The 13001-nt window shown below is 39.2% G+C and overlaps 2 protein-coding genes and 1 pseudogene across 2 annotated transcripts in view; 2 read left to right on the top strand and 1 right to left on the bottom strand.

Moving 5' to 3' along the window:
- LOC139969931 (snake venom 5'-nucleotidase-like) overlaps positions 1 to 13001 on the top strand; it is a 74859-nt gene that overhangs the window by 37739 nt on the left and 24119 nt on the right. The window lies entirely within an intron of this gene.
- On the top strand, positions 258 to 5032 carry LOC139969928 (uncharacterized). The gene is made up of 3 exons (XM_071975343.1): positions 258 to 852; positions 3543 to 3643; positions 4513 to 5032. The coding sequence occupies exons 1-3, from the start codon at positions 575 to 577 to the stop codon at positions 4713 to 4715; spliced, it is 582 nt and encodes a 193-aa protein (XP_071831444.1). The 5' UTR covers positions 258 to 574; the 3' UTR covers positions 4716 to 5032.
- On the bottom strand, positions 7177 to 11071 carry LOC139970192 (snake venom 5'-nucleotidase-like; annotated as a pseudogene).

Here is a 13001-nt window from a genome sequence, read left to right on the forward strand (position 1 = left end):
CTCCGACCCATTTACACAGGAGTTGGCATCAACCCAGGACACACCCCTCTTTTTACAAATCCTGGATCCGCGCCTGCACATTGCTAGTTAGACGCCGTATATAATGACTACAATAATAACGATGATACCGTGTTATGCAATTTGTATTCGAGGGCGCGCTTTCACTTCGCTGTGACACTACTCAGAAGGTTTCAATTCCTTAGAATGTAATCACGATGGCGCACTCAGATACTCCGAAGGCCGCACTAGACTACGTTTAAAGGCGATATCGCTCGTAGACTTTTTTTTGAGGGCGCTGGCATTTTCGAGGTTTCAGCGAGGTTTAATGGGACCCCGAAAACTCACGTGACCTCGGTGGCAAATTTAGAGCAGTGAATAGCACAGGCAAGCGTATGCGTAACAAGCCTGTACCCATGCACACATAATGTTATAACACAGCATTTCAGATTATTGTACTGTTTACCGCAAAGGATTTTCGTACGCGATAGTTTGTTGTTTTTGTGCCTTTTGAGTAAAGAATACTGTACGATTTTCGTACAAATACATTCGATTAGACTAGAGTATAGTGACAATCATGGAAAAGGGATCAGGGCAAGGAGAATCGGGCGAAAGAAAACGACCTTATCCTGGAACGAGCGTAGGTTCAAGTGGAGGAAAGCCATTGTTGCATGGACCTGACAAAAATAGCAGTGCAAAGGAACAACAGCGACGAAGAGATGCCACGAAGATCGATCTTCTACGTTCCTACGTAAACTGGCAAATGGAGAAAGAACTCTACAAACATGTCCATGATTTGACTTCTGTTAGCAACGCAGATTTCGCAGAACATTTGCTTCAGGATCACACAAAAAGGTAATGATTTGCTAAGCTAGGCTAAAACTGTATAGGGTAATACTAGTACATCTACAGGGTATTGTCCTAGGTAACTGTCAGTATTGCGAAGTACAGAAAACTGCAAAGTTCGGACACCCCTAAGAAATACACAATTTCACCATGATAACCTACAAGCGAAAGCCAATATCACTAAAAGCTAGGAAGCTACAGTTATTTCCTCTCCAAAATGACCCGTGCGCAAGTATGTACGTACATATCTGTCAATAAAATGAAGATAGTTTTTTGGGTATTTTAAGGCAAAGTGGCTATTGTTACGACTAGTCGTAAGAATAATTCCCGACTACGCATGCGCAGTTGCTATTTTCATGACCAGGAGTACTATTTTTACGACGAGGAGAAACAATAATTTCCGGTTAGGGTTAGGGTAAGGGTTAGGATTGAGGTTTAGGGTTATGTTTAGGGTTAGGGTTACCCCTACTACATGCGCAGTTGCTTTATTTACTTTACTGCGCTTGAATTTGCCTTTGTCGTAAGAATAGTTTATAAATAATTGTTACAACTCGTCATAAGAATAGCCACGGCCATTTTAAGGCTTAGGTGTTCGAACTTCGCAGTGTCTATGCTATTGTATTTGTAACATACATGATTTGATGAGCCTAGGCTTTGTAACTAGGCCTATCATTCATTATTTTTCCAATGGACCTAGCGTATGCTAACCTTATCATACTTATCCTAGCACAAAATAGCAGTAAGTTGTATTACTGAGTCATCATCATCACTGTTTGTGAATGCTTGTCATGAGGATACTGTATAGGCCGTGGCTATTCTTACAACTAGTCGTAACAATTATTTATAAACTATTCTTACGACAAAGGCAAATTCAAGTGCAGTAAAGTAAATAAAGCAACTGCGCATGTAGTAGGGGTAACCCTAACCCTAAACATAACCCTAAACCTCAATCCTAACCCTAACCGGAAGTTGTTGTTACTCCTCGTCGTAAAATTAGTACTCCTAATCATAAAAATAGCAACTGCCCATGCGTAGTCGGAAATTATTCTTACAACTAGTCGTAAGAATAGCCACTTTGTACTGTATACAGTTAAAAATTAAAATATCCTTCCTAAAGAAGACTGACAGGGACTGGGGGTCTTTAGTTTCACTCCTCATATTTATGCCATGGAAAGCTGGGCCTTCTCATCACCAAAAAGTAAACTGTTTTTTTGCCTCAACAAATTGATGGAAATATATTTTCTAACCACTAGGCCTAGGTGATCTGTTCATCCCCACCCTCCAGGTTCTAAATTGTTATCAGCTGTCCTTGTTTGAGGAATAATTCTTGTGAATGAGCATTTGAAAGAAAAGCCTCACCTATGCCCAGTCATAATTAACTAGGCATATAACATAGGACTAAGGCCTATAGTATTAGTAATAAGTATCTGAATTTAGTGTTCATAGTAACTGTATTCCCTAATTTTGTAATATACACCAGTGAGGAAGGCCTACTGTGCTGTACAAGTACAACCACATGGACCTGCAATTTTTCCTATAAAAATAATGCATCTACTGTACATAAATAATCTAGAATCACTACTAACTGATTCACATGTTTTACCACCGCTGCGTATGCAACTAGACCTTATGTTTTTCTAAGGTCAGCCACAGCCAGCATATATGCAATCAAGTTTTAATGGTTCATTTGGCCAACAGGGTGTTATACTGTTATCTACTGACTGTCTGTCCAATATTCCAGCAATCATGTGTACATTTCTGTGTTTGGGATTTTTGAAGGAACCCAACTGCTATGCAAGAAATTAGGTAAATTAGCCTCACAAATTGAGGGACCATATTAGTACATATAGCTATACCTTTATAAACCTTTATATAGCCATGCCTGGAGGTAAGAAAGCACCAGTTTTTTTTGTGTAGGCCTGATGCTCATACTTTATGATGCTGTGCTAAGTTATCATATTTTTTATATATAGTCAGTACTATGCTTGTTTTTGTTCAGCTTCTTGTGAATGATCTGATGTTTAGTGTTCAAAAATTATAATATCTATTAAATTTGGTGGCCGAAACTATCTCTTGTGGAGAGTAATCTAGCGTTAAATTAATGGTAGTCTGAAATCAAGCTATTCATGTAAACAGGAATTTTTCACAATGGTGTCATGGAGTAAGCTAGCATCTCAATTCTCACTCATGAAACCAACTGCTCACATAAACAGGAAGTTTACACAGTAGGTAAATAATGAGTGTACATCAAACTTTGATCAAAAGACTGGACATCTTTTAGCGATATGAAACCAATCAGTTCACTAAGACAGGAAGTTTACATAGTAAATTTTACATTGACATGTGAGCTCAAGTTGTTGGGCAAGCAGTTGGGCAACACAAAATTATCCTTACAATTCTTGAAAGGTACCGCGGTTTATGGATATGTTGAAGAAGAGTATGAAAGAATATCTCATCCTTATCTGGGTTTAAATCAATGTGGGTTAACAATATGTTATAATTGAAATCTGCCTAAGTGTTTGTTTGTTACTTTTCTCTTTCATATTTTTTCTTGGGTAGGTATGATAAAAACATGTATGTTTGTAATGATTTGGTCATTACCAGATTCATTACGCATACAATTAAGCTTGGGGTGTACAGTAAAATTACTATTTCAGTTATATGATTTACAGACAATTTTTGTTTGTTTCATTGTATAGGTTTCAAATGCATCTTTTCCGGAAAGATGCTGAAAGTCAAACAGAGGCATTCTCAGCGGCTGTCACCACAGAAAGATCAGTTGACACTCAGAAAGGAGAAGGTAAATTTATATGTTTATCCTTGCATGAATTACAGACTGGAAGAGCAGTGCTAATCTTATCTGATCTGGTGTGATCAGAAAAATAATACAATTTCATTCTCATTAAATTCCAAAAGAAAAGATAAAGATGGTAGCATATTGCTCATCCACTAAAAAGCATACATGTGTATGAGAATTTATAAAAGTAAGTGGGCCTGATATTATCAGGATCTTCTTTAGAGGCAAACTGACTAGTAACAGTAAATTCAAGAGACACAATAGAGCCTGGAACAGAGAGGATATGGTGAACACAAAGAAAGAAGTTAATGGTGTATTGAACAAAAGGAGTCAGTGAAAGCAGAGGTATTTAGATAAACTGTGGAGAACAAAGCGAGGATTAAGTAAGGAGAGAGGGCGAATAAACTATAGCAGAATACAGAGATGGAGCAGGATAAAGTTAGTCATGTCCTTCCTGTATATTGAGCCCATTCAGTTGAATGGTGCTAGGGCACTCCGTCCACTCTCTCTATCTCTGCTGTGGTGTACTGTGTCTGAGATGGTTAGTCTACGAAGTTAGTTACCTGTTGGGACATGTCTTTAATGGTATGATTGGGGAGCTGAAAGTGTTCCCCTACTGGAGTCTCCATTTTCATGGTATTGACTTGTGGCTAGAACTGCTTCTTGAGGGTGGTTTTGGTTTCACCAACATACTTGTAACTTCAATGTCTTCTAAACTCAATGACACCATTTAAATTGAAATATCAGTTTCCATTGCTGCATAAGTGTGATAAGTTCTAAACAAAAGGTACTGTATATTTTTAGTCACAGCCATAGAAGCTATAGCAGGATACTTGCAATCTAGTAACTATTGTTTTATGTAATCTCTACAGATACTCCTGATCCAGTTACTTCAACACCTCTCAAGAAGCCATCTGCCAATGTTCTGTCCAATGTCACCAGTAGGATTAGATATGGAGCAGCATGGGAGAGAAACCTCAGACTATACGAATACACATTGCCACATTTACATGATCCTGAACAAAAGAGATCATACATATGGCAGGGGCAAGCACTTTTCCCAGACTTTTGTTGACAGGTTGTGCGACATTCACAAACGTTGTATTAGCAGCTAATGATACATCTGCATCACCAGATTGAGATAAATTGCTTTCGTCCATTTTGTTCGATAGTAGCTATGACTGTAAATCAGGAGCTTGGCCACCCTCTAAGTCAAGGTGGGCAAGGTTGGGGAAATTCAATCAAGGAGTAACAATCAGAGAATGGCCAGCTTTATATTATTGTATATAGGCCTACACGCACAGCGTGTATAAATATCTGTATCGGTTTATTTATACTGGTGTTCATTTCCGTTGCCAGGAGGGGATATGATTTGAACGTGGGGGAGGGTGTGGGGGGGTGGGGAAGGGGTCCCATTTGAAGTGTCCAAACGATGCTAATCTTTACATCTATCTTCTTGAATCACTGTACTTTCATATCATATCTATCTCTACCCATAGCCTCCATCTCCACATTTTCTTTACTTTCTTCCTCCATCCCTTCATCTGTCTTTCACTCTTTCTTTTTTTACCTCTTTCCTCCCCTCTGTTTACCCTGTATGTTTTAGTTTGCCAACTCCCCCCCCCCCGCATCTCACCCCCAAAAAAGTTCACAAGGTTGACAAGTCTCCCCGTGCTAGTCCCAAGCTATACACCCTTGTTGTGGTGACCATTCAATATACTTGCGGATCAAATGGAAAGCCCCACCCCCACCCCTTATTCCCAGTGTAATGAATCGGCAAATGGAAGATTATTCGGAGTTGTTCGTGATGGTTCAATGATTTTATAGTCAGGCATAGGCCTATATGGTTCCCTTTGTCCTTCATTGCCGTCGAAGTTTGAAATGAATTAATCGTGCTAGGAACTTCCGGGCAATGTTTAATTTTCTGTGGCAAGAAAAAAAGCTTCCCCCCAGTCTCTCCTGGTTGACTATATAGAGCCTGTACGCCTATATGGTCACACAATAGTATAGATAAGTATGATCCATGCAGACAGCTAGTATATATTTTTTTAAATTCAATCCAATTTCAGTTAAAGTTTCTAGTTGTAATTCGAGTCAGTCGAGATGAGGTGCCCCACGGTGGAGCTGGGTAACCCACCCAACCCCGTTGCCGACTTTTTGGCATTTCGTTGGGAGCCGTTCGGAACAAGAAGCAGGAGAGTCAATTCTGGGAGTACAGTACGCTGGAAAGCAATACACTGACGTGATTTAGAAAAAAAAGTTTTTTGCTTTGACGGCCGATGCTCAGCGAGACACTTTTCAATGGAAATAACTATTAGTTTATTGTTCATGTACTTATTCCCTTTTTGCCAATCCTTTCTAAAGTGGGTGGAGCCGCCCCTTATGGCAACGTATTTTCCTTCCCTTTTCCGTTCAAGTTTCGTTATTTTTTAATTCGGGTCAAGGGGTGCAAGGACAGGGTTTACGTGCACCGGTTAGGAGGACGGGGTGCAGCTAGGGCAAGTGCTCTGTGATCGCCTAAAGGGCCCGTTGCCAGGAGTCCAAAAATAATTAAATATACATATTTATCTATATATGGTATATGACATAAAATGCTTTGTCTTACCCTCCTGATATATAACTAAAATTTATATATAAAATACAATGTAAGCTGTGACTCTGTCTATGTATAATTTATACCTATATTGGCTGAAATACCAATTGTTCACACATGACGGACTTGACTTTACGTTTGATACCCAATTTTGTAATCACTTCAGTCAATTTTTTCACTCATTCGCGTTTGTCTTTTTGTGACACCAGTCAGCGTGAATCAGACATAAAGTTCATAACTATTAGTTTCTTGACTTCGACTGCTCACCATGTAGGCCTAAAAGAGTAAAAGCAGGGAACTGCTAGAGCCTAGAGTAGCAGCTCCCTGGTCAAACTATTACGCCTGATGCAAAGCTCGACCGTAACCTATACTGTACAGCCCATTAGTTGTGAAAAGTTCTGAACGTAAAACAAAGCACAGAGTTTTGTATCACACAACACACACGAAAACGCGGCGTAATACCGCATACTACTGACCAGGGAGTTGTTCCATAACAACTCCCTGTACTGCCACAGACAAGAAACTATGCAGGAATTTCGCCAAGGCCACCGTTCAAGTAACCGAACCCGTTTATTGCTTACAAGCCGTAAATACTGGATTGCCGAGAAATTACGAGACAACAGCGACGAACCGGTAGAGGGTAGTATTGATATTATTTTTGAATCGGGTGGTGTGAAGGACAGAATTTACGAGGAAATTACGAGCGATCCCACCTTTAATAAATAGCTTGCCACTAACATTATAACCTGATCATATGCAGTTTCTATTTCATCTATAGTCCCCTTCCAATGATGCTCGTGATGCTTTATTGACGTAACATCCTCATGATCATACGGTTACAGTATCGATGTAATGGGACTGAGGTGTGTGCGAGGGGGAGGGGGTTAGAGTGGGTCAAGTTGTTTGGTTTTCGTACCCAGGTTCTATCTTGGGTCACTTTTTGTTAATGATACTGCTTTTTACAAAGGTCTTGAACAAGACTAGAATCAAGCTTACCTGGGGGTACCGAAGTCCGAATACCGCCCCCATTAATAATACTAATGGCTACGTCACTCCAAGATTCTTCACTCTGAAACATTACAAGATCTTCCAACATGGCGTCCGTGACCATATTACCCATGTTGCACTCCTGTGAACGGCAGGTAATTTTGTCTCCTTGTAGTAAGACATAGGTTTCGCCGACAGTCGTTTGTGTGAACTCATTAACTGGGACAGCAAACTCATTGATTTCTGCCAAGGTATCGGGATCTGTATCATACGATTTTAAATGAAGAAAATGAAAAGATATACGTTATTCGGAATAGGTTTTCATCAGGAGATTGTTAGATAGGGATACTCTACGTTAATTATGTAGATTCATTTCAGTAATTTAATGATATCTTCTTTCTATATTTACGCAGCGTGTAAAAACACCACAAGGTATATGTATATTTTAAGTCTGAGTTTTATCACACATGATGAAGTTCCGCAGACCGCATACATAGTGTTTAGAAAATGTCCTTGTGTACCAGAGAAACTAGGCTGGAGGGATAGATGCAGTCCGAGGGCCGCGGTTTGCCCGTCTGTGGTATAATCGGTTTTCGACTCACGAAATGATTACGAAGCGAATCATCAAATAGACTAATAACCTGTTTTGGTCAAATATGCTACAAGCATGACAAAACTTCAAGAAGCATTTTACTGCTACACTCGTAGCATCTCTTCTCCCTCTGACGTTTTAATTGTCTAATTAAAACAACTCCTTAATGTCCAGGCTGGCGGAGTCAAAAACCTCCAAATTGAAAAAGAAAAACGGAGATTGACTTGAAATGATCGAGTAAATGCTATAACGTGCCTTGTTCAATGTCGACGTGTAATAGAATCGGATTTCCAGAATATTCCGTCATTTTCCCGTCATCGTCAAAGGTCACATCCAGAAAACCAAGGTATTTAGCGAAAGTGAAATCTTGCACGATCAATACCTGATCGTTGGGTGCACCATCGGGGTTAACGATGGTTGGATAAGGACCTCTCACTAGGTCATCTGTTGGTGGTGTACCTAGAAATGAAAGAAACACTACAATTTAAAAAAAAAATACCCGTTTTTTTTTTTTTTTGGAAGGGGGGGGGGCATATATTAATGAAGCATTCTAATGTATGCACGGTATTATGTCTAGCTATTTGGTGACTGGTTTTATTTTAACTTGTATGTTAACATCTTAGTACAATCTCAATAAAGCATACCTACTTTGGTGTATTTGATATGAATATTTGACAATAAATAATCACAAATTCTGACAATATTCTGGTATGTCTTAACACCCCACTTTTGCTATCACGGCCAATAATATTAATATGACCCTCGAAATAAGTTGGGTTGCCTGTAAACTGTCAATCCGTGACGTCAAAACCATGTTCGTATACCGATTAAAATGTTGTGTTTAGAGGTTATAATGTCATTCTCTCTTTAAGCTGTCACGTTCGTGAGCAGACGATATATTGAAGTTCGGTTTTCATTAGTTGGGTAATTTGCAATTAATATGAAATACCTTTGGACTATTCTTTAAATATAGACTCAGCACACAAAACTAGGTAAGTTAATTCTTGCGAAAAGTCTCATATCTTTCAGATCGTGTTATTAAGTCGTTAAATCTTTACCAATTTTATAAAAAACCGCTACTGTATACAAATATCAAACCGGTACATGAAAATGTATCGGATTGATCGAATTTATATATGTTAAACGCGTAACGGTAGCATATATACAAACCGGTATATAGAAATGTGTCGGAATGACCGCCAACGATAATATCGATACCGACGGTGGTTTTTGCGATCTCTTGATCTTTAGCGTATCCAGCATGTCCAAGAGCTATGATTTTATTGATTCCTGCAGCAGTCAGTTTATCAACTTCTTCTTGGACAGCTGGAACTTGCTCCAAAAAAATAAGATTCCTCCTTAAAAAAAATAAAAAATAATACATATTTCCATTTCATAAATCTATCTGGCCAAAGCTGTCAAATTTTCAATCTTTCAGTGGCACACTGGGCTACCTCATATCAGCAGGAATGATTATTAATGTTCATTTATCGTAAAAGTTCTTTTTTCATTATGTAAATGACCATTTATTTAAAAAAATATATACATATTTCCATTTCATAAATCTATCTGGCCAAGGCTGTCAAATTTTCAATCTTTTAGTGACACACTGGGCTACCTCATATCAGCAGGAAGGATTATTAAAGTTCATTTATCGTAAAAGTTTTTTTTCATTATGTAAATGACTATTCATTTTTCGAATAACATAAGAGGAATTGAATAAATACTTATATTACATTATTAATTATAGACAACATATTATTTGTTACAACGTCGTCAAGAAATTGATGCCGCAAGACAATAATATTGTTCTAAATTACAAGAGTATTTTATTCTGAAAGAAATAGTCCTTAAAAGATTGCATAGTATGAGTAGTCACGGCTATATTGTTGGTGATGGCCTTGGCCAAGACGTTCGGGACCTTACATTATAGTTAGACCGTGGTTGTACCCTTAAGACATTTCAAAATGATAAGGGATCCTTACTCTGTTTAGTTACCTGGCTTAGATATTTCTGAAGTTCTTGAAAATGTATAACCCTCGATTCCAATCCTTGCTCCGCCGATCTCCACAACGACACTTTTCTGAATGAGTGGCTCAAACGTGGGCTCCGCAGAAGCGTCGATATTGCAACTTAGAACAGGAAATGTCACATTCATCAGAAAATCCATTAGTCCTTCTACACCATTGTCGAATTCATGGTTTCCTAATGCCTACAGATGGACGAGAAGAAAGAGCAACTTGATATGGGTCTTACAATTAATCTTCAGTAAGACGCAAATCTTACTTTCCTCTTTAACGCAGACTATTGATCAGTGAAAATTTGTTCAAGGAAATTATAAGAAATTATGTTAAGTCATTGTTCGGTTGATATGGCTATCGTTCTAGGTCATAAATAGGGATTAATAAACAGGGGTATTTAGAGTCATCGATCGTAACGGTAGGGTAAACAAGTCAACCCCCCCCCCAACCGACCCATCTTACCCTCTTAGGCAATTCTGTTGATATGTACCTCTTGTTTTCATAACTGCGTATGAACCTGAATAGGACCAACTCACCATTGTTGTGTAGTTCATTTGGTTCATAAAGTAAGCCGCTGCCCGCCCTTGGTAGTAATAAAACCATTGCGTTCCTTGAAATTGATCTCCACCATTAAAAAAAGTAGTTACTTCGAATTTCGTTGATCTTCGTGACTCTTCGGGCCACACCCAGGGGCGTCGGAAGCTATTAGGGATTGGTACGGCAGATCAGAGTGTGGCCATCTATCATTATTATCGGGGGGACGTTTGGTAGGTCACACTATGCTACGCGCCACCATGGTTGGCGCGTATCGTATTGGAGAAAATTTTGAAAAAAATGCCTCTCAGATTGCAGGAAATGGCACTTCCCGAGCTTGAAAACAAGACCCCTGCCATGCCAGAGTAGTCACATTTAGCCTACTTGCCGTCATATTTATTGAAAATTATCGAAAAATATAGTACCTCCCACATTCATTTTGGTTCTTTACTTTTTGCCATTTTTTTCTTACTCTTAGTCCTACTTTTTTTTTTTTTGCGCCGTGAATATTGGTCCGGCGGCTCCGGCGGCTCCGACGCCCCTGCACCCCCGAAACAGTTACCTTCGGTGGTGTCCTTTTCGGAGCATGTTGATCCGTATTTATTAAACTGTTCGAACCGCGCGTGAACATCATTTGTGTGCATTATTCTAAGGCCGAAAGATTCACATGTGAATAACGTCATCGCCAACAGTACGCAGTGAACAAAAATTGTGGTGGCGCTCGTCATGTTGAATTTGATTTCATCCAACTCGTCCGCTGATTGAAATCAAAACTGGCAAAAAATCCAAAATAAATTGAATAAGATAACATCCAGTATACATGACTCATCCTCACCAACCCCCACCTCCTCACCCCCTTTAGAGACTTTTGGAATAGTTCAACCAAACTTTAAAAAATCTTATAAAGCTGTAGCTGGAGTAATAAACATTTTAGATGGAAGCTATTATGGGTGGCATCATTTGTGTTGTTATCGCGCATGCAAGATTGTAACAGCTATTGTTGTACGTAATCTGCACAGAGACAGGGTTTACATGTGAAGACTAAATGGTAATTTGTGAAGTTAACACATAGTTATGCCTTAGGATATAACTAGCAGTTTGCATTCGGGTAAGGAGGGACTGAAGACTGAAGATAAAATATGCTGTTAGCTAAACCTAGAGTGTATGGACCAACAAAATTATGAAACTTTGACCGTCGGTTAAAACGGGGCTGAATCTGTATAATATCATAAGAATCGAACATTTTTTAGGTACATGGCTCCACTCACACGACAAGCCTCACAAAGCCCCTTCCATCCCACCCATTCACCCTTGTTTCTCATCCATCTTACATTAATTTATGCCATTAAGACATTCTTGATTAGAACATTGTAACACAGCTTAAATGCTCTGCTGGAATCTTCTCTTTGTTGCTATAAGTTGTGCTTCCGCAGTTGAAAATACAGTTCTAACAAACAGTACAACTGTATACAAACACATGTCATTGTAGTGCGTGGTGAAGGTCAAAATTAGTCAGTTGTTCATATTCAATGGAGGGGACTTTGTTACCTGTACGGCTCGAACAGGTATGCCACTCTGACCATGCACCGTTACTGCAAACCTTTTGGAGTTATTTCAGTCACGAACAAGCCAGTTCTGCGTTTGGTCATTAACGTAGACCAAAGCTTGACTATATTGTGTAATGTTTATGAACATTACCCTAGCTAGCATACACCTGCAATGTAAACGAAGAAATGATGAATAAAACCATCACAACCATAAGCTGTCAATCAGGAGTCACGCCTGTTTCGGACGTGAGAGAGAATACACTGGACACTGGACACTGATTTGTGAAATTGCAGAACATGTTACCGTTTACTGTATTTTTACGAACAAACGGTGCTTTGCACCGAAGGCCTAATGGACGATTAATCTAACGAATACGTGTTAGCCTATAGTGTATCATTGCAAATATAACACACTCCGGCCAATGAAAACCGCTCATTCGATTGCATTCGACTGCTTTATCATCATCCAAAACAAGTATATGCCATACACGGTAATCATTTATAATGTCATGCCACAATAAGAACGTTACAAGTGTCTATGATGCAAGAGCTGAAGTATAACAGATAACGCCGAGTCGTTGCGGATAAATACTGTTAAAATTAGTTGCTTGCAAATTTCTTGCAGGATATTGTTAACTCTAATGCGTTCAAATGTTACCTGTCTTGTTCAATTCGAGAATAACGAACCGAGGTAGAGAAGTTTGCGTATTGGTTTGAAGATGTAGGCTGAACTGTTCGCCGCCACAATTCTGTGCAAATCTGAGTCTGGATTTTTTCCTGCGTAGCCAACCTGTGAATTTGAGATTGTTATGAAGAATGTATGTTCAGCTAGCATTCACCAGCCAGCCAGTCATGCAGATCATGGACCGGGTTAGTAATCTCAATATTGTAGCGCGCATGCGCACTACAAAAATAGACAAATCCGCGAGCGTGTATAGTTTTCTGGATGAACGCCATCTAACTAAAATCGTCCCATTCACGTTCATAGGATGGGATGCTTTAGTAGGAACTGGAATTAGTACCAGAAAGTCAAGGAAGTTAACGAAGTTAAGGAAAGTACTTGCCTTTTTCTTTTTATGAGGCAGAA

This window comes from Apostichopus japonicus, chromosome 7, assembly GCF_037975245.1.
Source record: "Apostichopus japonicus isolate 1M-3 chromosome 7, ASM3797524v1, whole genome shotgun sequence".
Lineage (NCBI taxonomy): Eukaryota > Metazoa > Echinodermata > Holothuroidea > Aspidochirotida > Stichopodidae > Apostichopus > Apostichopus japonicus.